General features: G+C 41.2%; 1 protein-coding gene across 2 annotated transcripts; it reads right to left on the bottom strand.

The window, feature by feature from the left end:
- Positions 1–24: 24 nt before the first annotated feature.
- POLB (DNA polymerase beta) lies at positions 25–25,235 on the bottom strand. Of its 2 annotated transcripts, XM_039522459.1 has the most exons (14): positions 24,953–25,230; positions 23,752–23,809; positions 21,083–21,149; positions 20,574–20,648; positions 19,635–19,693; positions 18,844–18,893; positions 16,058–16,109; positions 15,243–15,297; positions 14,458–14,530; positions 10,491–10,561; positions 8,582–8,668; positions 2,836–2,900; positions 2,078–2,217; positions 25–317 (listed from the first exon to the last, which is right to left on the bottom strand). In XM_039522459.1, the coding sequence occupies exons 1-14, from the start codon at positions 25,011–25,013 to the stop codon at positions 223–225; spliced, it is 1,008 nt and encodes a 335-aa protein (XP_039378393.1). In that variant the 5' UTR covers positions 25,014–25,230; the 3' UTR covers positions 25–222. The 2 variants fall into 2 exon arrangements, with proteins under 2 accessions (XP_039378393.1, XP_039378394.1); XM_039522460.1 differs by lacking the exon at positions 8,582–8,668 and having other exon boundaries at positions 24,953–25,235.
- Between the last annotated feature and the right edge of the window lie 112 nt (positions 25,236–25,347).

The raw sequence follows: 25,347 nt of genomic DNA on the forward strand, positions 1-25,347 counted from the left end.
TTGAATAAAAGGAAAGTAATCAAGTTGCAATGTTAGGTGATTTAATTTTTACAACACATTTTACTCTAGTGCCATGGAACTATTGTTTAAAAACAGTGTCAGTAATACACACCTTCTGAAGTAATGTTCAAGCAATAAATATGCACCTAGTTTTGACTCCGCTGATTATTCATAAAAGCTACAAAATAAGTGAGCACTAGCTAGTGAACCTTTGAATGCAAGTTATTCACTCCGTTCTTTTGGCTCTCGATACTTCCACTGTATGTAGTCAAAGATATCCTTTTCACTCTCTACTGGGAGGGGCTCCCCAGCAACTCCTGCAAATACAATAAAGATGACAGACAGGTGAAGGACAGCAACTTCGCAAGGCATTATGAGTAGCAGTGCTATGCAGACACCATTTTATAAAGCAAGGACAGGTTTATCTAGAAAAAACAGGTTGATGTCTGAAAACCAAGAAGCTGCGTAAATGAATGAAAAGGAAAATAGGAGTCTGGTTAATAGTTAGATAAGGTCTAAAAACTAGATCTTCTATGCGAAAAAACCTGATCAATATGTCACAAGGTGTTGACTGTATCACTGTAAATGCAGCAACGTTGTATCTCAACCTCAGATTGTCAATCCTAGAACTCTAGCTCTTGACACAGCTTTATAAATATACACCATCAGTTAAAATTAGACAGTATGCCCATCCCAAACCAACAGAAAGCTACAGTCTTGTTATAGTGCTGGAAAACAGATGCCTACCCTGTGTGGCACAAACAGACCAGGTCTCGTTCTCATTGAAATCAATGGCAAAATTCCATTGAGCTGGATCAGGCAGACCCAGACGGGGGGTATCTTGTATGCGGGAGAGAAGAAAGCTGCCTCCTGATACTAGGTAGGTCTCTGAAGTCAGAGAGAATAGCGTGCTACATTTAACTGTGGCATTTGGCAGTAGCCCTTGAAACATCCTGAAATACTATTATGTGTGTATGGGTCTGTTTGGAGAAGAAAGGTTCACACTTGTCCTGAGAACCTAACAACCCCTCAATGCCAACTGGCAAAGGGTTCACTGTTCTGTAACAACTCCTAGCAGCCCTGACAAACTCACTAGACCCACCACATTGCTTTCGTAGACTATCTAATAAAAGCGTGTCATACTGATCCTCAGAAGTGTTGCAAAAATCTATGTATGGACGATATTTCAGGAGTTGTGTATGTGTACTGAAAATGTGTTTTAAGAAGACTGTCTCCCAAGCTGGAGTTGACAAACAGGTTTTGAGTCACACAAAGGAAACTTATTCATGTGTCACATTGTTGGCTATGTAAATTAATCATTGTAAGCCAATATAATGGAAGCCAAATCTGCACATGGAGTAAATGGGGATGGGAAGACATGAGAGACTAAATTACAGGGGACTCTGACTCTGGGGACAAAACAATTAATTTGGGGGGCTATAAGGAGAAGGACACCTCTTTATCCTCCACTGAGGAACCAAAAAGGACAGTGCTTTTTGCATTCATGAAAGGGGGATCTCAGCCATATTGGTTGGAGATGCTGGGAGACTGCTTTAGGTGAGATAAACTAACAGACTAAAACCTCTAACTCTAGGAAGCATGTTTTATATATAACCATTTCTGCTTCCATTGTTATCCTTACTATCTCTTAAATCTTAGCTTCTAATAATAAACTTATGATTGTTTTCATTATAAATACATCTCAGTGCTGTAATGTTATATATGAGCTGAATCAAACAAATGTGTGTACACTGTTCCCTGGGGGAGAGCCAATCTACTAATTTCTGTGAGCATTCAGTGACAGGAGTGGGACACTGCAAGGTGCGGGCCGAGGACTCTGAGGGTTGGTGTGTACTTATTATTAGCCTGCACAAAAAGAGATATCTGTGGAGGCCTCAAAAGCAGTCTGTGTGTAGCCAGAGGGGTTTGGTTTCAGGGAGCTGAGCTACAGCAGGCACAGATAAGACCCTTGCACACGAAGGGCAGGCAGTGAAGTGCCTCACAACCCTGAGTACCCCTGGGGAGCATCACAACAAGAGAGACCGGAAAGAGCACTTTGCGTAGAGACTAAACTCACCAGTAACTCCCAAGGGCCGGATTGTGTACTCGTTGATTGTGAAGCCCATTTCCAGGGCATGAGTTCTCATGTTCTTATTGAATATGTCACTGCCTGTGAAGTACAGTACCCCACAATAATACTGATCCTTGGGGATCAGCCTAGAGTAAAAGAAACAAAAAACAAAATCTCAGTTCCAAGTCAGCTGGAATTCACTTGAGGCACAGTTTCTCTAGTCTTATTACCATTTACAGCAAAACCCAATGCTCTACTGGCACCACATTACAGGACTCTGTATTCCTAGAACATCACCGGAGAGATTGCAATATTCCTGAAAATCCATCATCCTACAGGCACATACAAAAGGAAAGGGTGGTGTAACAACTCCTGCCATTAAACTATTACTGAGCGGTTAAGGCACAGTACCCTGACAAACCTCCCCGTTCAGTAATTGCTGGAGGGGAAGGATAGCAACAAAGATCCTTGTTTTGGAATCAGGAGAAGGGGGGCTTGCTTTGCAGTCAGGGATTGGGACATAGCACTTTCATAAATGCCCCATTAATCTCATTTGCTTGTAGCTGCCTGGCTGTTTGCAGACTTACATTGAAAAAAGAAAAATAGCCCAACCATAGAGGATTGGTTAAAGTGGGCTGTGCAGTCCTGTTCTGTATGATACACACGAGGAGGTGGAATCATGACAAATGCCCCCATTTTGGATGATGCTTTAACAAATGCCTGTTCTACCCTAGGAGTGCAGGCCTATTCCATTTAAATTTTACCTGATATCAATTCTCCTGTATGGATAATTGGTTCCATCTTCTTCGCTTGGCAACTGACATACACCCTAAAAGGACACAAGGAAAGCAGAAATTATAAAGTTATAAGAGTTTTAAATTGTCTTGGGCTTTTTTTTTTCTTTTAAAAGAGAAAAACACTAAAATAGTTTTAAAACGTAGACCGTGGAGTCTGTCTAGTTATGTGATCATGCACAGGCATACAGTCTCAGAGGTGAATAAAAGGTTTGCTTATTAAACTTGCTTGTTTGGGCTTATGATTTCCCTCTGTTAATAACCATGATGGAAGATTGCTAATTTGTAGAAAAGCTTTTTTTGTTTGTTTCCAGGATAACATTCATTCTAGGACTCATTACTATCACTTACCTTTAGAAAACCCTTATAGGAATACAGAGGATGTTGTTAGAATTTATATGGAATACGAAAATACCAAGAGTGAGACCTGAAACTATGTACAGACCCATCAGAGGGGACTAGCTGTTCCAAATAGTCTATGGCACTATCAAGTCAACCAACTCAAAATAGTAGTGGACTGGGGGTGCATTTACCCAGTGAAACACTGGGTCTTTAATGAACAAGAATATTGCAGCAGTGTACACTCTGGTAGGCTACCATGATTAATCAAAATCACACCCTCCAGAAATTGACATCCTTTAGCAAAGGCAAAACGCTATGGCTTTTGGATAGAACTAGAGAGAAAATAACTTCTTCTCCCTTGCCAATGACACCCACTGCAAATAGTCCAGATTTTAACCCAAATCGCAAACCAGAGAGCTTCAAACATTGGGAGAGCAATGGAATACACATGCACGGCTAGGCAGCTATTCAGTCAAGAAACTTTTCTAACTTATTTAGCTATCAAAACTAAGTTTAACTGACCCACTCTGTCCTGGTACTCGTACTCTCAACTCAGGCATTAATGTTTCTAAACTGTCTAGACAACCCTTGCTATACAAAAAGAACAAAGAGTCCTTGTGGCACCTTAGAGGACTCTTCGTTGTTTTTGCTGATACAGACTAACACGGTTACCACTCTGAAACCTTTCTATACAGAAAGCTAATTATAATAGAAGTGATGGCAACCTGGAAACAAAACCAAAAAATATAACTAATTTATATTAATCTTTGCAGACGGCTTTCCTAACAAAATAGTGTCTATATATGACACACTGAGAAAAGGATGTGGGTAGACAAATTACCCCAAAAGAATGGGGTCTGATCTGGAAAAGAGTACCAACAACTTCAGTATGCAGCACAATAAAATAAAACTTCAAGATACTGTTTCAGTGGTATCTCACACCAGTCAGGTTAAAAAATATAGATTGAATGGGGATAAATGTTGGAGAAATTGTGGTAAAAGAGGATTATTTTTTACCTATATGGTGGACATGTCCAATCAGAGAGTATTAGCATGCAGTCAGTAACCAAATATCACAAATTGCTGGATATTATTACCACATGATCCTTTGCTAATCCTCCGAAGGCTTTCTAATAGAAATGATCACAAAAAATGGAAATGAAGAATTAATCTCATCTGCTTGTAGCTGCCTGGCTGTTTGCAGACTCACATTGAAAAAAGAAAAATAGCCCAACCGTAGAGGATTGGTTAAAATTATTATATTTATATACAGATTGTGGTTGTTATAGAAAAATTAACACACATCAGTTATGAACCCATCAAAATAGACAGAGGACAAATAGATAGATATTTGGTTACCTTTAATACTCAGAAAAAATACATTCACCTGCAAAAAAAAAACAATATACCTGTCCAATTTTTTTGAATATTATACATCAGATTGGGTAGGTCTATCCGTTAACTGTGTATATTGAGATATCACTCAGTTTAGTAAGACCACTAGAAACAACATAGAGATTTTAATTATAATCACTCTATAATATGTTAAATATAAAGATCTGATGACAATATTCCTGTATAATGTCTCTTTAAACAAAAGCTAACTGTTGTAATATTTGTTGTGTTTCTGATACTCGCTTGGCAAAGATTTGTAAACTTATTAAAAACCTCCTAAATAATAAATAAATCTAAACTCTGCAAGTATCACAACACTCAAGGCTGAAATTAGCCTGGTGTCTCAAACTTTTAACACAAACCAGGCCCTTTTCCCCAGATAGCATAAACTTTTTTAATACCAAACTGGAGAGCTACTAAACATAAGGAATCCCTCTTCCTTTCCTAAAGGTACACAATCAGCTAGAATATAGTTAAGTGAAGGACTCAAAAGGACATCTCAACTATCCCTCCCTGCTTCAGGGACATAGACATATCAATTCCATAACTGAGTAGCAACTGACATAATCCCCTAACACAGCAGCTGAAACAGAAGGAGCAGAATGTGTACCTCTATGCCACCTTTCACCTAAAGAACATGAGATTTTAGGAAAAAACATTAAATACAACACAGAGTAGGTAAGTAACTGTTTTGAGGTTGGGAAGCTGAGGCACAAACAGAACTCCAGAGTCCCAACTCCCAGGCCTCTACTTTTGCAATTACAAATATGCTGAGAACTCATGGTCACGAATGGAAAATGACAGCTAAACAGAAAAGCAGGGGAAAGCATGGATAAAAATTGCAGCCAATGCAAGTCAGAACGGAAAGGCATTTTCTGACATTTAAAAAAAGCAGAAAGGCTCTTACAGAAAGAATCATTGTATAATCCATTTAATTCACCTTCAAGCTTTATTTCATGTGTAGTTGATAATTGTCTGGGATGACAGGGAGTGAGGGAGAAGAGGAGTTGTGATGAATGATCAGAGCTGTTTACACAGGAAACCTGAAAAACCTTGCAGAAATGTATTCCGGCTACACTAAGTTTTTCCCTTCTTTCTCTGATTACATTTGTTCTGAAAGCTCAACAATTCTGTATCCTTTTGGAACGTGTTACGGGTTCTTTTATACGCTCTGTTGTCTTCACTCTGGGACATTTCTAACTTCAGCTGCAGTCCTGATTCCACTTACTTTCCCAAGATTTCAACACTGCCTGCCATTTCTACTTATTCTACCCTGACACATTAATAGTGTCTTCTCCAGTTATGACTGTTTTACACAGAACATAGGCAGTAAAATGTCACATTCTTATAGACTCGTAGATTGGAAATGCTATTGGTCAAGATTTAAATTCAGAGCAAGTTGGTTCTAATACCAGAAGGGCTGGCCAAGGTGAAGTAGCAGTTACTCCTACAGAAATTGAATTTCATTTCAAATCCACTATCACTTATTTAATAGCTTTGAAAGGGAGATGCACCAAAAATCAGTGAATTGTGTCTTTTAAAAAAAATAAAGACTAGAACATGTAGTGGAGACACAAGAAAATGAAAATACTACAGTCAAAAATGTTACCACTTTGTTTCCTATCACACAGTGTCCTTAGCAGAAAATAGAAATATTTCTGATCAGAGGAGCTCTGTGGCTAAGAGGACAGAAAACTGAAATATCCTAGGTCAGAGTGAGACACCAGACAATTCACTGGTACCCTACAGAATTCTTTTTAGTTTGGCCAGACATAAATCCCAAATGTGACCAGTTTCTGGCACAGATCTGGTTCCATTACAAAGAGCTTATCCCAAGAACTGGTGTTTCGGGTGGTTTCACCTATTAGTCTAACATTGGATAAAATAACCAGCTGGTGGGTTATCAATGGTCACTGCTTTGGGTGGGTCCCTGCAGCTTCTGCTAATTACTTAAAGGCCCTTCTAAATGTGGCTTTCACTGATCTGCTGTGGCTGATGAAGTCCTCCCTCTCCTCCTTTTGCTACTTGAAAACCTCACACAAGTACATAAACATATGCACTACATAGTCTGGGGCAATCAAGCAGCTATCCTGCATATATTCTTCATCAATAAGAGCCATTCTATTAAATTAGCAACTGGGAATAGCCCAGAGTATTGGGATGAAGTTCAATTTAATTTTCCTCTTTATATTTTTTTTTTTTTGTCCCAGGAGCACGGAGTGTAACAACTTCACTGATTTTATCCTTCTAAGAAACGCCAGGAAAAACAACAAGTTTAATTTCACAAGAAACTGTACACAGAGTTTAACTGAGGTGAGCACAGAAATCCATTTCTGATTCTCATCCCCTTTACTTCAAGTGAAAATATACGGAACCACTTGATAATACCTTTCCCTCTGTAACAGCCTTATAAGTTTCAAGAATAGATATTTATATCCACTTGAAACAGTTAATGTGTAGGATCTGGTTCATATTTTACATTCTTTTCTATAGTTTATTTTAATATAATGGTTTAATATAAACTTAACGGTGATCATTTAGCAAAAAGTGGATTCCCACAGCATGCCCAGCAACACAAGTCTCTGGCTTATGAAGATCATCATTAAGCTACTATCAAAGACTGAATGGAACTAATCAATTACTGTCTTCAGTCCAGTCATAACTGTTGCTTAGGGTTTTACTCATCTGTTGGGATTAACTTTTCATCAGTCTTTAAGAACAAGGTATTTGGAGCCTGTAGAGACAAAACTCCAGGTGGAAGTGAAACATCATAGCACTCGCTCAATACTCAAAAAACAAAAACAAACAAACAAACAAACTTTTCTTTTGAAAAACAAAGACTTCAGCTTGTTCTTCCAGACAAAGAGGAGTGCTTAGCTTAAGGGTCTGTCTCCCGATAAGGTACATTACAATGAAATGTAAGACTGGTCATAAACCCTCAGAGCTATTCTGAGGTCAAAGATTCCTTTCATGTTCTGTTCTACAATACCTGATGGTTGACTTCAGATGTAATTTTTCAGAGGAATGCCCTATTTCTGAATGTCAAGCCTGGGAGAAGGTTTTCTCCTTTACTTTGATTTAGATGTGAAATTAATAGAAAGATGTTCGAGCTTAGCCACAAAATTTCTCATATGCCATAAACTGGCATCCAGAACTAAAGAGGATGGTACAGAAACTCACACCAGAGCAGTCTACATCTTCAAGTAACAGAGGCTATTATCACAGCAGAAGACGGTTCCTCTGAATCTTGGAGAGTTTCACATCGAATATATGGCTATCTAGACCAAATTGTGAATTCAAGACAAATTTCAGGATCATCATCCAGTGTAGGCTGAAGGAGCTGAAAGTGCATTATAGGCCAGAGGCAGTGACAGCAAGGTGGGAGTGTACTTTGAGTCTGAGAATCTGGCCTAAGAGACGTGTTAGTAAAGAGGTGTGTAGTGGGGCATGAGAAGGGAAAGGGTAGCCAGTGGGGGGAAGCATTAAAAGAATTAGAAAGTGAGTACAGTAGTTGGTAGGGTGGATGGAGATATGTTGAACATTATGACATACTGAACTCTGATAGTAAGTCGCCGGGAGATAGGATTTAGAGTTTTCACTCCTTACGTACTACTTGTTTTTTGTATTGTTTGTTTTTTTTACAATTTAAAGAATGCAAAACTGCACATTAATCTACAAAAGGAAAGAATGTTCATTACAAACATTTCCACACATGTAGCTGAGACAGACTTTTTTTTGTTTTGTTTTTTTATATAAAAACAAAGGGATAAAATGCTTCTTGGGGAAAAAATTCTCTCCCCTTTGATTATTGCAAACAGATGGTTGTAGGACGTTAATATTATAACAAAAAGCCAACTATTACTGAGTTACTGCATAAACTTTCCTTTTTTAATCAGAGCTATGTAACAGTAAGCAGTGTATTTCTTGTATATTAATCAGAGATACTGTCTTTTACATTAAATATTCAAAGAAAACTCACCATGAATTTCGTATCACCCTTTGACAATGTGTCTGTGACAAAGTGGATTTTTTTCAGTTGTTCTACAACTTGGTGCAAAAGCTTTGGCTGGAAACAATAATTAATGTCAAAAGTAAACAAAGTCAAATGAAACATTACCTAAGAAAGAGGAACCTGTTTGTTTACCAGCAATGTGACCCACAGATGTACAATATATCCTTGTGAAAACCAAGGAGATCTCATTGATGGAAAATATTTTTTCAGGATCAGATTCTGAGACTTTGGCAGAAGCTACATACCATAAATATATCACTACTTGAGAATCTGGTTAAGGAAAATAGTTCTCTCAAACCTCTATTGTATTGCAAGACAAAAAAGAGCACTGAAGTATTTTCATCAGACTTGACAAAACTTGTTGTACAATTTTAAATCTTATATTTCTAAATTAATGACCTTCTATTTTTGTGGCTTGCTAGTTTCCATAGGTCCATTAGCATCTGCTTTGATTTAATCTACAAATATTCTCTTGTAAATACTAAAGAATAGCACTGCCAACTTTCAGTGACGGTTAAAGATTGTTCTGTGGCATAATATACGGTGGGAGATTTGTTTCCTATTCTGTTGGTTCGCTCCATACAAAAAGGTACCTCATTCCTCTTTAAGACTTATTTAAAAAAAAAGTGATTAAAGTGTGTTAATGGTATAAATATATGCAATTGCTTAACAGGAAAAACTCTTTAAGAGAATGATGCAATTCTTTCAAGACACCTCAGAAAATGTGATCCTGGAAATTCTAAAAAGTTGAGGTTACAATTAAACAAAATATTTGGGAGCACAAAATTACATGGTCACCCAACTACTTTAAGTCTGCCCTTGTCCTCTGCTGAGTTTCCACCCTCAGTGTCTGTGATAATGAGTGCAAGAGGGAGAGACTGATATTAAAAAAAAAAAAAGACTTTGCTACTGGTGGACACTTCAAATCCATTACTTCCACTTTAATTGCATAGCTTGCCAGTAGAATAAAGAAACTCTGGAACAGAGTGTAATGACACTGGTATGTAAATTAATGACATTTTTGGTGTGCCCCATAAGAGGCTCATAGCTTCAGATACAATAGTCAAGCCTGCATTAAGCGTCTTGTGAGAATGTTTTTCCATTTTAAAAACACAAATGCTTTTTTTGGGAGGTGTGGGGGACTATCCTGAAAGTAGCTATTTTTGGTGACAAGATAATAAAAGCCTGTTTTTTTCCAAAAGTGCATATGGTCTCAAAGAAGGCAGGGCTTTTTTTTTTTTGTCGTGATATAAATCAGGATCACTATACAATGCTACAGAAAAGTACACTCAATTTATAAACAAGAAAAAGATACCAAGCACATTACACTGAACAAGCAGCTGTCTGATTACCCTGTGCCCTCCATAGTCCTGGCCACTGTCCTTCCAGCTGCAAACAGCCAGCATTTTCGAGCATTTCTATAGTATTAGGCAAAAGGGATCACACCCTTTTCACCACAGGGACTAAGTACTAATTCCCTGGTGGCCTGAGGAGCAAGAGACTGAAATAAACTTTATCTTCCTCACTGCAGTGCAAAGCATTAGCTATTGAGCCAGGCCTGCACGCATTGTATTCAATATTTTAGGTGTGAAATTTCTTTAGCATATATAAGAGTTATGCAAAACACTTCTACAAAATGATTAAAACGTGTCACATCCAAACATGTGAAAGGTAGTTTGCATAATTCCCCATATAATGCTTAGATCATATATTCAGGATTTTATTAATAAACTATAAAAAGTTGTCAAGGAATAAATGCAAAAAGCTGCAATATGAACCCGAATGCAAAGGAATTTATGAGTCTATGATCTGCTGATAAAAGTTCATTAAACTCAACTTTTAAATAGTAATAAGTTGTATAGAGAAAGATAGGCACCTGTTTGGTTGATTCAGAAGTGAAACTTGGATGGGTCAGGAGAATATCCATATCCCCACTTGATTCTGCACCTGAGAAAGTAAAGAGTAAAGAAGAAAAGCTGTAAGTCTTGATATCAGTTAAGAACAGACCACAGAGGGTTGTGTTTGAATCTTAGTGCTAAAGAAAAGAAGAAAAGCTCCTCTACCCACAGAACTAGCACAGAATAGTTATTAAGGTTTTTAATAATAGGGTAGACAAACACCTGTCAGGCATGGTGCAAGTATATACTTGGTCTTGCCACAGCACAAGTGGCTTGACTAAATGACTTCTCAAGATCCCTTCCAAATCTACATTTCCGAGTCTATGATTAATAGTGTAGAGGCTGCCCTATCTCAACCCTAACGTGCTAATACTAAGAAGTGACATAAGGGACCAAAAACCATTTTCAATTGATAGTAAAAGCATTTAAGGTCTTTCTGTTCCGCAGCCTGATGAATATTTTCCGCTGCGTGCTTCCACCAATCATTTTTTATTTTACACAGCTTAGACAGAGTAGATTGTTTAGAGCTGTGACAGGTGGCGTTCTTAGTAATCCAAGTCTTGACAGATAACCATGCTTTATGTGCCTCACGCAATGAGTCAAGTACTGTACATGCATTATCTTGTGGCAGCATTCCCATCCTCAATATACTACATACAGACAAGACAGACATCATCCAACGCTGGGCTGAACACTTTTTGTCTACTTAATTGTCCATTTGCAATTTCAAAAGCTGCTATCGATGGTGTAGCATGGTTCCCAATACATGAAGGGCTCACTAGACTGCTAGTGTTACTGGGGCAGAAAACGCCAACAAACAACTGTTACAAGGAAAGGTGCCTGGCTTAGATAGAATGCTGCCAGAAATCTATAAGCATAGTGGTTATCAAACATATCAAATGCTTACATGGCTCCTCAACATCTGGGAGCAGAAGACCATGCCTCAAGACTTCAAGGATGCTTCAGTTGTCCATACATACAAATAAAGGTGATTGAGTACTATGCAACAACCATCGTATCTTGATTTTTTCCATTGCTGGGAAGATTTTGGCTTGTGTCTTGCTTCCCAGATTCTTCCACATCACCAATAACATTTCAGAGAGTCACCATGACTTTCGCTTGGGACACAGAACAGCTGACATGACTTCTGCGGCTTGTGAAAATGCTGGGAACAAAACTGTGATCTCTATATGGTGATTGTAGACCTGATTAAGGCCTTTGACGCTGTTAGTCGGGAGGGTCTCTGGTGAATCTTGACCTAAGCTGGCCACACAAATTTGTAACCATCATGCACTCAGTCATGCTGGCTAGAGTGCTGGAAAATGGTTCTTCATCAGAGCCTTTGTCACGAACAGCATGAAGCAGGGCTGTGCACTCGCACCTACGCTATTTACCATTGTCCTTAGTGCTATGCAGCTAGATTCTTTCAAAGACTACACAGCATCTTCAATCTCCAGTGTCTTTGTGCTCATATTAAAGCAATTGACTTGTTCATTAGGGAGTTCCTCTTCACTGATGATTGTGCACACACAGCACATACTGTCCAAGACATGCAGCATCCGATAGATGACTTTTCTAGATCGGCAAAGCTATTTGGACTCTATCTGCCTCAAGAAAACCAAAGTACTTTACCAGACTGCTCCCAGAAAAATGTATTCTGCCGCTGAAATAGCAATTGCTGACAAGAGTGCTTAATGCAGTAGAAAAATTTTACTATCTTGGCAACACTTCATCTGATAATGCCACGATTGACTATGACAGTGGTCCCCAACCTTTTTGGCTGGCAGGCGCCAGCCGAAGGACCACTGCGGCGGTGGAGCACCCGCCAAAATGCCGCTGAATTTCGGCAGCGATGCCTCTCGATGACGCCGCTTGCCATCGACAAGCGACATCATCGAGAGGCGTCCCCGCCGAAATTCGGGAGCGACGCCTCTTGATGACGTCACTTGTCGATGGAAAGCGGCGTCATAGAGAGGCGTCCCCGCCGAAATGCCAGCGGGTGCTTTCCCGGGGGCCAGGACGCGGGCACATTAAGATACCCCCGCGGGCACTGCATTGGGGACCACTGGACTATGAAATCACGCAGTGCATTTCTAAAGCAAGTTCTGCCTATGGTTGACTTTGCTGTCATCTGTGGAATGAGAGAGACAGTCGACTTCACATCAAGATTACTGTCTACCATGCAATTATGTTAAGCACTCTTCTCCACAGGAGTGAAACATGGACACACTATAGCAGGCACTTGATGCAACTAGAGAGTTTTCACATGTGCTGTATGCATCTCATCTGTAAAATCAAATGGTTGGACAGGACACCAAATACTTAAGTTCTGGACCAATCCTACATAACTAGCACTGAATTCCTAATCAGACAGGTGCAATTTTGCTGGGCTGGTCACCTTGCACATATGGATGCTACACAACTCCCCAAAGCCATATTTTAAGGACCATTGAAAACAGGAGCACATACACTGGGAGGCCAGTGAAAATTACATGACACTCTGAAAGCTCACTTAAAAGCTGGCCACATCAACCTGAATACATGGGAAGTTTCTGGTGCTGAGAAATTAGGATGGCGGCAGACCTGTTGGTCTTCAATTAAAGCCATCGAGAATAGCAGAAGAGAAAAAGTCAAAGGGAAACATGAGAAAAGAAAGTAGGCTTTGGTTAAAAAAAAAAACCATGCAGCTATGTCAGCTTAACATGCGGCTGCATCTGCGGATCCCTCATCAGTTTATGTTTGTACAAGACAACGCACTGAAACAAACTGACTCTCATATGTTGACTATGATAGGAGACTCCAACAGAGCTAAGAAGTGGATTAATTTTCATGGGACTCTGATGAAACTGTCAAGCATTTACCAATTAGTACCAATTTTGGTGGCAGCTTGTGTGATGTGGATACTTTTCATTGGATACTGAGCTGAGATCACAGACTCACTCCACAGAGGCCAACCAACCAAGTTAGTACTTTGACTACTTGATCACAAAGCAAAGTATCATCTCTGTGCCGCTTATTCTTAATGTTTAAATAGTGTTATGGTGTTTAAAGACAGATCACTGTTATTTAATAAATGCCATTTTGAATAAGAACAACTTCTAAACTGCTTAACAACTATTTTGTACCAAATCTACATCTGGCATAGGTATATGTAAAATAAAATTTAATTGGGGAACATGACATATACTCAAGTCTTCATTAGTCTTTCTTCAGTCGAATGCTAGACTTTTTACTACTGGCGTGAACAGTGGCTGATTATGGACAATGACATTTATAAAGTTTTTATTTTTTAAGCTGGACGACCTCACATATAATTCACACAAAAAATTACAGTCGACCTCACACTGCTCAACAAATAATTAATAGACTAAAGTAGTGAAGTTTCTCATGCTTCATACTACACTAGTAGAAGTAATCATAAAAGATTAAACTACAGATGCCAAAATAAGTGAACATCTCACATTTTATGAAATTTTAGCTTTGATTTTTTAATTGAGTTGGTTCACTTACTGAAATTTGCAAAATAGGAAGTAATTTTCAATGGGTGTTTATTATTTGTGTGAATTAGCAAGGTTCTGTTATGCTATGTCTGCACACCAGTAATAAGAAAAAACTCCAGAGTAATTCTGGAGCAGATGCGAGAGTTTTGAGGAAAAGGAAAATTTAAAGGAAACTATTCTTTGGTTTTACAATTTGCAGCATCCTACTCCGCTTCTTTTTATATCGCACCCATAGCCTTATATGAACTAACTGAACTAGTCAGTCTAAGCAAAAAGCAAGAAGTAAGTTTATTCCATCTGGTCAGTGTAACAGAATTTGCATTAAGGACTATGCACATTAGTACAAATTAAAAAAAACCCTTAAGGTTCACAGTTCAGACATTTGTCAGTAAGTTTTGACTCCTAGAACCATGATGTAAATGTGACGGCACAGTGGAGTACCAACCTCGCCTGAAACTGCCACAGACTGTAGCAATATATTCGGGGTCCAGTTTCTTAACCTCTTTCAATACAATTTCCTGTTGAGAAAACAAAAAGAGCAAGATCAAATCATTTGAGCTGCCCTCTGTAGTAAGATGAGGCCCTGAAACATAACCTCTTGTTTCAGAGGCCCAGTCTGAGACCTGAAGCCTGAAGCAAAGTACTTCCAGGCACTGCTAAGCAAAAGCTGGGCTGTGAGCCAGAGGCAGGCCCCACTCACAGAAGCTGGCAAGAAGAGGGCTGCTAGAAGCAGGTGCATCTTAAAGACCGGGTCAAAAGGACAGCATGATGGATAGAAACAACATGATCAAAGGAGGAGACAGCCCCCAATGAGTCAAGGGGCTGTACTTCAATACGTCTGTAGGGATGAGTAATCTGTCCTGTAACTGTATAAAAGTAGGCTCTGGAGTGCGCATCTCTGTCTGGCCTAGGGGGCAGTGGAAAGTCCCGCCACTGACTGAGCTGGTCCATTGCCAGGGGTCACAAATTCGTAGTATGTCTTGTAGAGTCTACAGAAAACTATTACTGTGCTTCGTTTGACAATAAACCTGGCTCGGGTTCCTCCGTACCTTACTAGGTCACTGGGGGTTCTCTAGGGGTCTGCTGTGTCAGCTATCTGTGCAGAGCTGGGGCAACACGCAGCCCATTGTTATCACTGAACAAGAGCAGAGAACCACACCGGTAGCTACTGACAACATCCTCTTCATTTGTTCTCATTGCCTTACTTTGTTGAGGAAGGTTATATCTTACCTGCATCTGTAACATCTCTTCTCTAGGGATTCTTTTCTCAAAGTCTTCAAAATATCTGTACAAATAAAGAAGCTGAATGACTATGGGTAAGGCAATACATTTAAAATTTAACCAAGCAAACATTAGATAAAACTCCATACATTTTACATTAAACTGATTGATTAGAAACTAATAACCTAGACTGCAATAGCAAGCCAATGATCACAGGTTCCTTTTGCTAGTCTCAGACACCTCAGAAATTCCCATCACCGCAGGTCCTCCCTTTCACCACCATTAAAACAGATTTCAGAGGAGAGAGGAAGTACTGCTATCATACAGGAATACTGTATCAAGAATTTCTTCTGCAGCCTTCCAAAGGGGACAAGAACTTCATGGCTTTAAGAATTGACTCAGCAGCAGCAAACAGAAAGCTTTCCTTAGCCAGTGGTCAGAGGCAACCCAAACCATCAATTTTTCTAGAATTTAGACTCTCAGTGATCCAGACACAACATTTCAAATCAGAACCTGAGAGGAAAAGCCTGTTTTTTTTCCCCGCCACCTTTAATAACTCAAAAGTGGATAGGCCGAGCTGACTAAACCTTTCTAAAACAATGCATCTTTGGACTGCGACCAAGCACAGCTAATTTCATCCCCAAAGAAATTTGTTTGGGTAAGTTAAGAGCAACTGAGGAAAGGGCAGAACAGGGGATGGAACTGGATCTTACCTATTAAGTGTGCTACTTATGGCTGCTATAATCTTAAAGAGTGTACTGGCCTCTGGAGGAATTTTTTACAGAAGCCAAGCAACTATGTCCATGAAAATGAAACTGTCTTACTTTAGCCCAATTCGCTGATGATGATTTAGCTTGTGTTCATTTTTCTTTAGATCTGGAAGAAGCAGAATGACAGAAAAAGTACTCAGGAGGAGGAAAATAACTTTAGCAAATAGATATTTGTTGTAAAGATGATTTAACTCAATAGCAACTTTAAAGAGAAACACAAAGGATAAGAGTTTTTGTTGTGCTTGTAAATTATGAGGAGGCTGCCCTATGGCTCACAGAATGAATGCAGTAGCATCTACTAAAACCACACCCCTATGCCAGGACACATCCCTTATGCCAGCGTTTGCAGCAAGGGCATTGCAGGGCAGGGTAAAATGGCTAGCAAAAAGCCTGCTCAGGGGAGAACTCTACTCTGGCTAGATTGGGGCTCTTTAATCCCTCAAAAAACAAAACAAAAAAAACCACCACAAAACCCATCCCCTGCAAAATCCACATGCAACCCTGACTCCTCACAGATGAAAAGTCCCACTTAGTTGCATCTAAGAAGTCAGTTCTAGTCACTGAGCAAAACTGTCTTAGGAAATAGTGAACCTAAAAAATCAGTAAGGAGTAGTCATTGTAATGTTTAATACCATGCTCAGTGCATACTTGTTAATTTCTACATTTATAAAGGGCCAAACCTTCAGCTGTATTGGAACAGCTGAAGCAGAAGGTGGTCTTTTGATTTGGATCATCCCAGACTGAAGCGGCCTCTGAAGCAAGTTACCACAGTCCAAGGGCTGCACTGACAGACAAGCTGTGATCTTATGAAGAAAAAATATGAGGCTCAAAAAAGGAAGGGAGCGCCAATCCAGGATTGTTTCCCAGCTTGATATCTCTCCAAAATGGTCTGGTCTAGAATCCCCACATTTGTTTTAGTCTGTTGGCAAGAATGGTAACTTGAACTGGTTTTGGAGCAGTTTGTTGGCACAGCTAGTTACCAAAATCAGTTTCTGCATACATTATGGGCCACAATACCGTAACTCCTCATTCAACGTCCTCCTGCTTAACGTTGTTTCAAAGTTACGTTGCTGCTCAATTAGGGAATGTGCTCTTTTAAAGTTGTGCAATGCTCCTTTATAATGTCGTTTGGCTGCCTGCTCTGTCCACTGCTTGTAAGATTCTGTGGAAGAGCAGCGACTTTACAAAGGGAGCACTGCACAAGTTCCTCTCCTCCCCCTCCCAGCGCTTCCCCCACCACCAAACAGCTGTTTGGCGGCACTTAGGACTTTGGGGACGGGGCGGGGAAGGAGCAGGGATGCGGCATGCTCCAGAGAGGAGTGGAGTGGGGGTGGGAAGAAGTGGTCCTGGAGTGGAGCAGGGACAGGAAGAGGCAGGCCTGGAGCATCCCCCGGCAAAGTTGGCGTCTGTTCTTCTCCGGGGAAGCTGCCGCCGCTGCTGCTGCAAAGGGACTTCCTAGTGTCCTTGCCTGCAGTGGGCTGTGCCTGTGTGGGGTAAGCCTGGGGCACTCCCCAACCAGAGTACAGTACAGTATATAATGCCTTTTGTCTGCCCCCCAAAAATTTCCTTTGAACCTAACCCTCTGCATTTACATTAAATCTTATGGGAAAATTGGATTCATTTAACATCGTTTCACTTAAAGTTGCATTTTTCAGGAACATAACTACAATGTTAAGTGAGGAGTTACTGTATATAATTTATGACATCATAAATTCCAAGACCAGAAGGGACTACTGTGATCATCTAGTCTGACCTCCTGTATAACAGCCCATAGAACTTCCCCAACGTAATTCCTTTTGAACCAAATCACATCTTTTAAAGAAAGATCTGATCTTGATTTTAAAATTGCAAAGGAGAAATTAAGAGGGGGCAGTGGTGGCCTAACACGAGAATGAGCAGGAGGGAGAGAAAGCCTGGGAAACCTGGGAAAGAAAGGGTCTTATTTAGTAGCCTGTGTCCCAAAAAACATCTTTACATTCCCAGGCAAAAATATTTAAGTTGCAATTAAAGTATCCATCAAAGTAGAAGACCTTAAAATAAAATGGCAGTTTTAACAACAACAACATCCACAGAGCACCCAGAACAGGCAGCAATCCTATCTTCAAGTAATTCCCCATTCCATCACACCAGTAACATTCCAATCATGCGTAAGAATCTCCAAAAAGTATGAGGTTTCAAGAGTAAATGAGTTGTCACACTGAGAGACTTCACAGATATGGTAGCTTACAGGTTCTTAACAGTGAAGACCATTAACCATTTCAACTGTTTATCAAGGGTTGAGGTGGATTCTCCATCAATGGCAATTTTTAAATCATGACCAGATGTTTTTCTATGTAACATGCTCTAGTTCAAACTGGATTTATTTCAGAAAAGTTCTATAGCCTGTGCTATGCAGGTAATCAGACGAGATGATCACAGTGGTCCCTTTTTTACCTTAGAATGTATGAATCTAGCGTACATCCAGCTCTTCGGTGCTGAACGAAAAGAAAGGGATGGATGCAGTGTCAGTGGAATCAAACTTATGCAACATAAGCACACAGGTACTACCAAAGCCATGCACTTCAGAGTTTGCAGCACAAGAAGAAAGAATTGAAAAAGCCTGTTTCTTCAAACCAAGTCACTTTCCCTTTCCCCATATTTTGGGAGAATCCCCATCTGAAAATGTATCTGGTGCCTTTCTTCCCTGCACTGACTCAAGTTTTGGAATGCTGAATGCCTAGCCTTAATTGTATAACTGCTGTCATTTATGCAGCGAACAGTTTTTCACAACTTGAATCATAACCTTTTCACATTCTTCCAATCAAAGGCTCTGAAATCAGCAAGGTTTATGGTACACTCACCTTCCAATGTCTTTATCCCTTCATCCACAAACTTCCTAGCTGCAGAAGGACTGCAAAGAATCAGGGCACTTCTTAACCAAATTGACACAGTGAAACCTCTCCAGCAGAAAATGTTATATCAAACAGTAGCACATTACACCAGAATTTACTAACAGATTGCACCAAAGTTTATAATCAGGCAATTAGTTCTCCAGTACCAAAGCCATTTCTTACATTCATTCTCACATTCTCCCTCAACTTGGCATACACTGCTTGCATGAACCAGGAAATGGAGGAAGAGGATGGGAGTCAGGAGACCTGGGTACTATTCCCAGCTTTAACAGTGGCTTTGGACAAGTCACTTAACTTTTCTGCGCCTTGGTTTCCCTACATGTAAGAGAACAATGTTACCCACCTTAAAAAGTTGGCTATGGAAAGGCTAAAGTGGCTTGTCATCAACTCAATTTCCTCCTACCTCTTCAGTAGCTCCTTCACATTCCTTTTGGAAGTTGCTCCCCCTCTCCATTCCAGCTCTTGTCAGTATCTCTCAAGGCTGTCTTTCGTCTGCTCCTCTTTTCCCTTTCTCTGTTATAAGCAGGTGACCTCATCCACTTCCATGGCTTCCGCTACCATCTCTTCACTGTTATTTCCCCAATGTACATTTCCCCTGGGCTCAGTCTTGAATCTCTAATGTCTCAGTTTGGATGTCCCGCTGCCAACTCAATCTCCATATTCTTTCTTCAAACCCTCAATTTCTACACTGCTGTTAATAACTCTACAAGTAGATAGAACCATACAAAAAAAATTCTTACCCTATGCCAGTAACTCGGGTCAGGAAATTGATAGATGAGCTTGTATCATCCTGTCGAATCTGGAGAAAAGAGACTGTTCTCTAACTCACTTGAAAAGTCACAGGAACATAAAGTAACTCAGTGAGTTACTGCACTTGAAAGTTGCTGTAATCTTTTTAGATCTGACCTACTATCTACACATCAGAAATTCATGTCATGATTGTCTAGATCCACTCAGAAAGAACCTGCAGAAGTGGTTTTCAGTGCCAAGCCCTTGGCTCTAGAATTTGCTTCCTTCTTTGGTTTCAGAGAAGAGTGTTTGATACTCAGAGAGATGTTATAAGGCTTTAAGTGAGGCTGGTTCTTTTTTTAGTGGAGGGAGAAAAGTCCTTTTTAGTTCCATGTCTATGGACATGTCTATTCAGATTTATAACTGCATTTTTAAAGCCATTGTCTGAACCCTTCTATATACTGAAGTAAATGCTATATGTTGGGAATAAGTACATGAGAGAGACTTGGTCAGGTTTTAGATCCACTGGCAGAAGGGTGGGAGCCCAAATTTAGAACAAGAGGGGGTGCTGCAGGCCAGGACTAAGGTGCACTGGTAAAAGCTGTGTGCAGGAAGCTTTCTACATGTCTGTCCAGACTAAGGTGGGTGGCCCTGGCCAAAACCAAACTTCCATGAGAACCCACTTCATCAATTTGGTGGACAGAAGAGGCAGGAAGGCAAACTGATCATATCCTGTAATATTTCCAGAGATGTAAAAAAATTTTTCAGGATTTTTTGCTTTTAGATACCCATTTCCTTCTTTCTACTCCCCTGGCAGTCTACGTGCATCTCCCTCCTGCTTGGCCTCAGTCTCTCCAGAAGCAGTAAAGCAGTTGCATGGAGTTAGCAGGAGGCCTTGGAAGGTACAGAAAAAAAAAATGCCCGCAGAGAAGAAGGTCAAAGAGGTTCACCTTTTCAAGCTTACGTAGTTTTCCAGTGGATAAAAACTCATCAATCTTCTCAGCTATTTTAGCCCCTACTCCTTCCTAAAAAAGGAAACAGAACCAAAAAGTCAATGAAACTTTACCTTCAGGATAACTAGCATGACAGACATTATGGATAAACTACAAAACTAAATTCAGAAACTTGCAAAACAGAAACACAATCAAACTTTCAAGACAATATTTTGCTAATGTTCATAATTGTAAGCAGCAGCGTTATGAGCAACAGAAACAGACTCTAATTTTCCCTGTTTTACAGTGAAATTTCAAAATGGGCTTTTAGCAAAATTTACAGTTCCTATGCTAAATTTAAACCTCTGAAGTCTGAGAAAATGCAGGAAAAAAGCATATCTTTGGGTCTCCTCAATTACAACTATGATAATGTATATTATAATGCACTAAAATATTAACACAAAAATGGAATTTAATTGTGTGGATGATAGGAACTCGGATAAAACATCATCTGTTTTACAGCTTACCAGCTTCTTTGCTTCAGCTCCACTTTTTATCTTGCTTGGATACTTGGATATTACAGAAGCTGCTTTTCTATATATATATGTAAAAAAAAGAAGTTCCATTCACTTTCCAGCCTTCAGTGAACAGTATCAAATGACCAGACAAACATTTTGTGTACACCCTCATTACAGTGCACTGTGTGTGGTTCCACCCTGGAGCAGTGGCATCTGTATAACTACCCCCTATTTCTCATGCACCAGGAATACAAGACCTCACCCATTTAAAATAAAATAAAAAAGCTTATCATACAGCAACCTGAATATCCCTTTCCTCAAAGCAGTCAGTAACAATTATGTACTTTAACATAAGGGGCTCACATAAGGACTTTTATAAATAAGGTAAACAGCAATGCTAACCTAAATTTACAAAAGAGCCTGTTATTCAGAAGTACTTTACAAAAACTACTTATCTGGTTAGCCACCTCAGATATTTTTGGGGGTGGTGGTGGGATTTTTTCCATTCCCCCCCCAAGGGCCAGCTTAGGAAAATTGAAAAATATGAAAAGAAACTTGTGAAATAGTTTCTCTCAGAATGAACAGTGAAAGAGAAAGGAAAGAAGGAAAAGCTTGACTGAGGCTTGCATTTCCAAGAATACATTAGTAACTATTTAAATTATATTACACAGGTTCATAGAACAGCTAGTTTTGTCTACTATTTTGACACTTACTGTATATGTGATGATAATACACTATTAAAGAATCTGGTGGTGTTGTTACTACTATAAAGTTCGGATATCTACCTGAATTTACTGTTGATCCTTAAATATCATGCTCTGTTACCTACATTATAGGGACAGTCATTTTCCAAGCTCTCTCTCTGGAAACACAAGTTTCTCCTGTATCTGCATAATAAAGTCAGGTCTATTTACATACTATTTCTGAGCCTAAAGGATATAAACTTTCCTTTTGGCTTACAACAATACTGATGTCTTCTAGTTTCAAACATTTTAATTTTTTTCCTATTTGCCAATAGGCAAAAATATATATTTATTATTATTCAAATCAAAACTAAATAATTTACACCCATTTCATCAATATACCAAACAGCACTTATATGCTAACTAACTTATACAGAACGCATTTCTCATTCTTCAAAAATGCAATTTTAGTTTCAATAAGTAATTACTATAGATATTTCAATGGGGGGAGGGGGGGGGAGAACAGGCAGGAAAAAAACCCACCATTTTTTTTAAATGCCATCTAAATTTCCAAAAAAGTTTTACATCTCTTCTTAGGTGCATAATGAAGTATCTGGCTGAATTAGAATTTTAAGATTGCAGAATACAGTTAATCAAATTAGAATCTGGCCGAGACCCTGAGCCTAGCTTAAATTTAGAACGGCCATACTGAGTCAGACCAAAGGTCCATCTAGACCAATATCCTGTCTTCTGACAGTGGCCAACATCAGGTATCCCAGAGGGAATGAACAGAATAGGTAATCACCAACTGATCCATCCTGTCACCTATTCCCAGCTTCTGGCAAACAGAGGCTAGGGACACCACCCCTATCCATCCTGACTAATAGCCATTGATGGACCTATCCTCCATGAACTTATCTAGTTCTTTTTTGAATCCTGCTATAGTCTTGGCCTTCACAATATCCTCTGTCAAGGAGTTCCACAGGTTGACTGTGCATTATGAGAAAAAATACTTTTTTGTTTGTTTTAAACCTGCTGCCTATTAATTTCATTTGGTGACCCGAAGTTCATGTGTTATGAGGAGGAGTAAATAACATTTCCTTATTTATTTTCTCCACACCAGTCATGGTTTTATAGACTTCTATCATATTCCCCCTTAGTCATCTCTTTTCCAAGCTGAAAAGTCCCAGTCTTCTTAATATCTCCTCATACTGAAATCATACCATACCCCTAATCATTTTTGTTGCCCTTTTCTGAACCTTTTCCAAGTTCAATAAGTCTTCTTTGAGATGGGGCAACCACATCTGCACATAGTATTCAAAATGTGGGCATACCATGGATTTACACAGAGGAAATATGTTTTCTATCTTACTATCTACACCTTTCTTAATGATTCCCAACAATCTGTTCACTTTTTTGACTGCCTCCGCACATTGAATGGATGTTTTCAGAGACCTCTCCACAATGACTCCAAGATCTCTTTCTTGAGTGGTAACAGCTAATTTAGACCCCATCATTTTATATGTATAATTGGGATTATGCTTTCCAACATGCATTACTTTGCATTTATCAACGTTCAATTTAATCTGTCATTTTGTAGCCCACTTACCCAGTTTTGTGAAGTCTTTTTGTAGCTCTTCCCAGTCTGCCTGGGACTTAACTATCTTGAGTAGTTTTGTATCATCTGAAGTTTGCCACCTCACTGTTTACCCCTTTTCCCAGATAATTTATGAATATGTTGAATAGGACTGGTCCCAGGACAGACTCCTGGGGGACACCACTACTTACCTCTCTCCATGCTGAAAACAGACCATTTATTCCTACCCTTTGTTTCCTATATTTTAACCAGTTACCAATCCCTGTTGAATAAGACTGGGCCTGGAGCAGTTTCCCATGGCACCCAAGAGAGGGGACACCGCGGCTCTCTCTCTGCGCTGAGAGCAGGGAGGGTTGGGAGAACAAGGTGATACCCGCACCACTCGCTGGCGCACCTACCTGTACGCATTGTACTTGTGGATGGCTCGGTTCACGTTCTTCTCATAATTTGCCAGTTCTGCGGCCCGGGGGCAATGAAAAGAGACACAGAGACATTTCTTACACACACTGGGGTCTGACCGCTCATTCCAAACCGCTTCTCACTCAAGCACGGGCAGGTTAACGTTACCAGGCTACCACAGGTGACGAGTTATATTCCTATGCGGTGCCCAGGCACCAGCAATATTCAGAGCCCAGGAGCCCAGCTCCACCAATATTTGGGGCTGGGAGGGCACTCCCACGCTCCTCCCCTCTGCCTCTTCCCTGCACCTCCATGCTGCCTCCCTGCAGCAACTGCTGCCGCAGGGTTCTAGTGCCCCCATCTGGACTGCCAGGACAGACTGACTCCGAGCCTGCCCTTCCACCTCAGACCCTTCCCTTTTCCGGCAGGACCCTCCACCAGCACAGGCCCTCTCCCCGCCTGCAGTCACCGCTCCTGCCCCATGCTGGGCAAGGAGGCAGCCCCTCCATCCCTCACCCCCAGTGAGGCTACAGTCAGGCTCAATAGCAGGGGAGGAGGCACCCACAGCACCCACCACGGGGAAGGCAAGGGAGATTCCTGGACCTGAGAGAGGCCCTAGGAGCACATGTGGTGATAATGGTGGGGGTGAGTGTGCTGCTGGGGGGGACAGGAAAGGGGGGCTCCTCCCCCAGAGCTCGCTGCTGCCAGCAGGGAAAGGGCTGAGGGAGTCCTCTCTGGCCCCTGTCCCGGAGCAGCCTGCCTGCACCCCAAACTCATCCCCAGCTCTGCCCCACCCGAGCCCACACCCCCAGCCAGAGCTTTCACCCCCTCCCACACCCCAAACACCTTATCCCCAGCCCCAGACACAGCCCTCACCCCCCACCCTCCTACTCTCACCCCTCACCCCTCCCAGACCCCAAACCCTTCATCTGCAGCCACACCCCTCACCCCTGCACCCCTCCCTCCGCACTCCCTCCCAGCGCCTGCACCCCAATCCCCTGCCCCACCCAAACTCCCTCCCAGAGCCCTGGGCAGGCATGTGTGTGTGTGTGGGGGGGGTCTGGGCACCACGAAATTCGGGCTAGTCCGGGGCACCGGGTGGCCCCTTGTCGGGCGAGAGCGGCTCGGGGCCAGCGGCATCAGCCCAGCCCCGCCCCTCACACGCGCAGAACGTCAGTAGCCAGCCCCCGCCCAACCCACCGCTCAGGAAGTCTGTGATCCCCGCATTGGGGCTCTCCTGCGGCGCCTTCCGCTTGCTCATGGCGGCCCCGGGCCGGCCCCACCAGCCGGCAGCTACTAGGGCAGCCGGGAACTTCCGGTTCCTAGGGACCCGGGCGGGGGTCAGCCGCGGACTCCTCCTACCCCCACGCCGGGGAGAAAAGACGAGCCGCAGTGCATTGTGGGTAATTTGTTAACGTCTTATCAGCAAGCGCGAAGCCTGCAGCACCATGGGAGGGGTAGTGTTTCTCTCGGCCTTCATCTCCCATCAGCCATTGCGGGGCGCGCGGCACGACGGGAGGGGTAGTGTTTCTCTCGGCCTTCATCTCCCATCAGCCATTGCGGGGCGCGCGGCACGACGGGAGGGGTAGTGTTTC

The sequence above is a fragment of the Mauremys reevesii genome, linkage group 2 (assembly GCF_016161935.1).
Source record: "Mauremys reevesii isolate NIE-2019 linkage group 2, ASM1616193v1, whole genome shotgun sequence".
Classification (NCBI taxonomy): domain Eukaryota; kingdom Metazoa; phylum Chordata; order Testudines; family Geoemydidae; genus Mauremys; species Mauremys reevesii.